Source organism: Lepeophtheirus salmonis, chromosome 8 (assembly GCF_016086655.4).
Source record: "Lepeophtheirus salmonis chromosome 8, UVic_Lsal_1.4, whole genome shotgun sequence".
Classification (NCBI taxonomy): domain Eukaryota; kingdom Metazoa; phylum Arthropoda; class Copepoda; order Siphonostomatoida; family Caligidae; genus Lepeophtheirus; species Lepeophtheirus salmonis.
The window spans coordinates 16,499,160-16,500,260 of record NC_052138.2 but is presented as its reverse complement, the minus strand read 5'-3'; the positions used below and the strand labels follow the sequence as shown (position 1 = coordinate 16,500,260).

Here is a 1,101-nt window from a genome sequence, read left to right as displayed (position 1 = left end):
GGAAGCAACGGACCGGAGTAAAGTCAATAAGAACACCTTTGGATTGGGGGTACAATCATACACTAAAACATATATTCTGTAAGGGATAACATTTAAAAGGATGTACATACATTTGACTATTAAAATAAACAAACTCGTAAAACACAAGGTACCTACCTATCTATTTAAAACAAATCCCTACGTCATGATTTAAAAGTAAATAAAAGACAATACATAACAACACCCCTCATTCAACTTGTACTCGAGGACAAAGTTGATTAATGTGTCTTTTAACAATTCCTTGGGGGGTCTGAACAGACCACAGCACATCTACAATCTTCTTTTGTAACACTCCAGCTACCCACTTGGGCTGGCGAAGGCCGTACCAACGGCACCACACGGTCATTTTGATTTTAAATTCTTTCTTTCGTGATGAAGGAGGAGAAGGAGAAGAAGGATGAGGAAGAGTTGGAGGAGACGGAAGGTATCCATCCAATTGCGTGCGAATGCAGTGTGCGCCCAACAGCTCAGCCGGCGTGCTCCCACATTCTAACGGCGTTGCCCTGTAGGCAAACAAGATTTCCTCAAGTGAAGCTCCTATGTTCTTCTTTATTCCATTTTTAATAATTCTTACTCCTCTTTCAGCCTGCCCATTGGACTGTGGATGATATGGGGGAGAGAAGGAATGGGCTACCCCCCATTCGGACATATTTATTTTGAAAAAATCACTAGCGAATTGTGAGCCATTGTCCAAATGTATTTTCTTCGGGAATCCAAAACGCGAAAACCACGCAAAAAGTTGCCTAAGCGTAGCCTCTGACGAAGTATTTGACATGTACGCCGCTTCTATCCACTTGGACCCAGCATCCATTAGTATTAAAAAATCTTTGCCCTTTATCTTTATCCACGTGGACTCTTTCCCATACATTTGCAGGTGAAAAGGGAGTGAATTGTGACGCCGGGGCTGGAGCACTCTCCTGACATGTGTGACACGCCGATACAAAATATTCGACATCATTATCGAAGCCGGGCCACCAAATCACACTTCGAGCAACAGATTTCATCTTAACAACGCCTCGATGCGTCAAATGCAACTCTTGCATAAACTTTCTTCTCAAGGGA

General features: G+C 42.8%; 1 protein-coding gene across 1 annotated transcript; it reads right to left on the bottom strand.

Annotated features, from left to right (window-relative positions):
* Nucleotides 1-226: 226 nt before the first annotated feature.
* Nucleotides 227-688, bottom strand: LOC121121713 (uncharacterized protein K02A2.6). Its single transcript, XM_040716684.1, has one exon. The coding sequence runs from the start codon at nt 686-688 to the stop codon at nt 227-229; it is 462 nt and encodes a 153-aa protein (XP_040572618.1).
* Nucleotides 689-1,101: the final 413 nt, after the last annotated feature.

Bases quoted from the DNA above. Each gene is read 5' to 3' on its own strand.
- LOC121121713 (XM_040716684.1), bottom strand. From the start codon at position 688: ATGTCCGAATGGGGGGTAGCCCATTCCTTCTCTCCCCCATATCATCCA.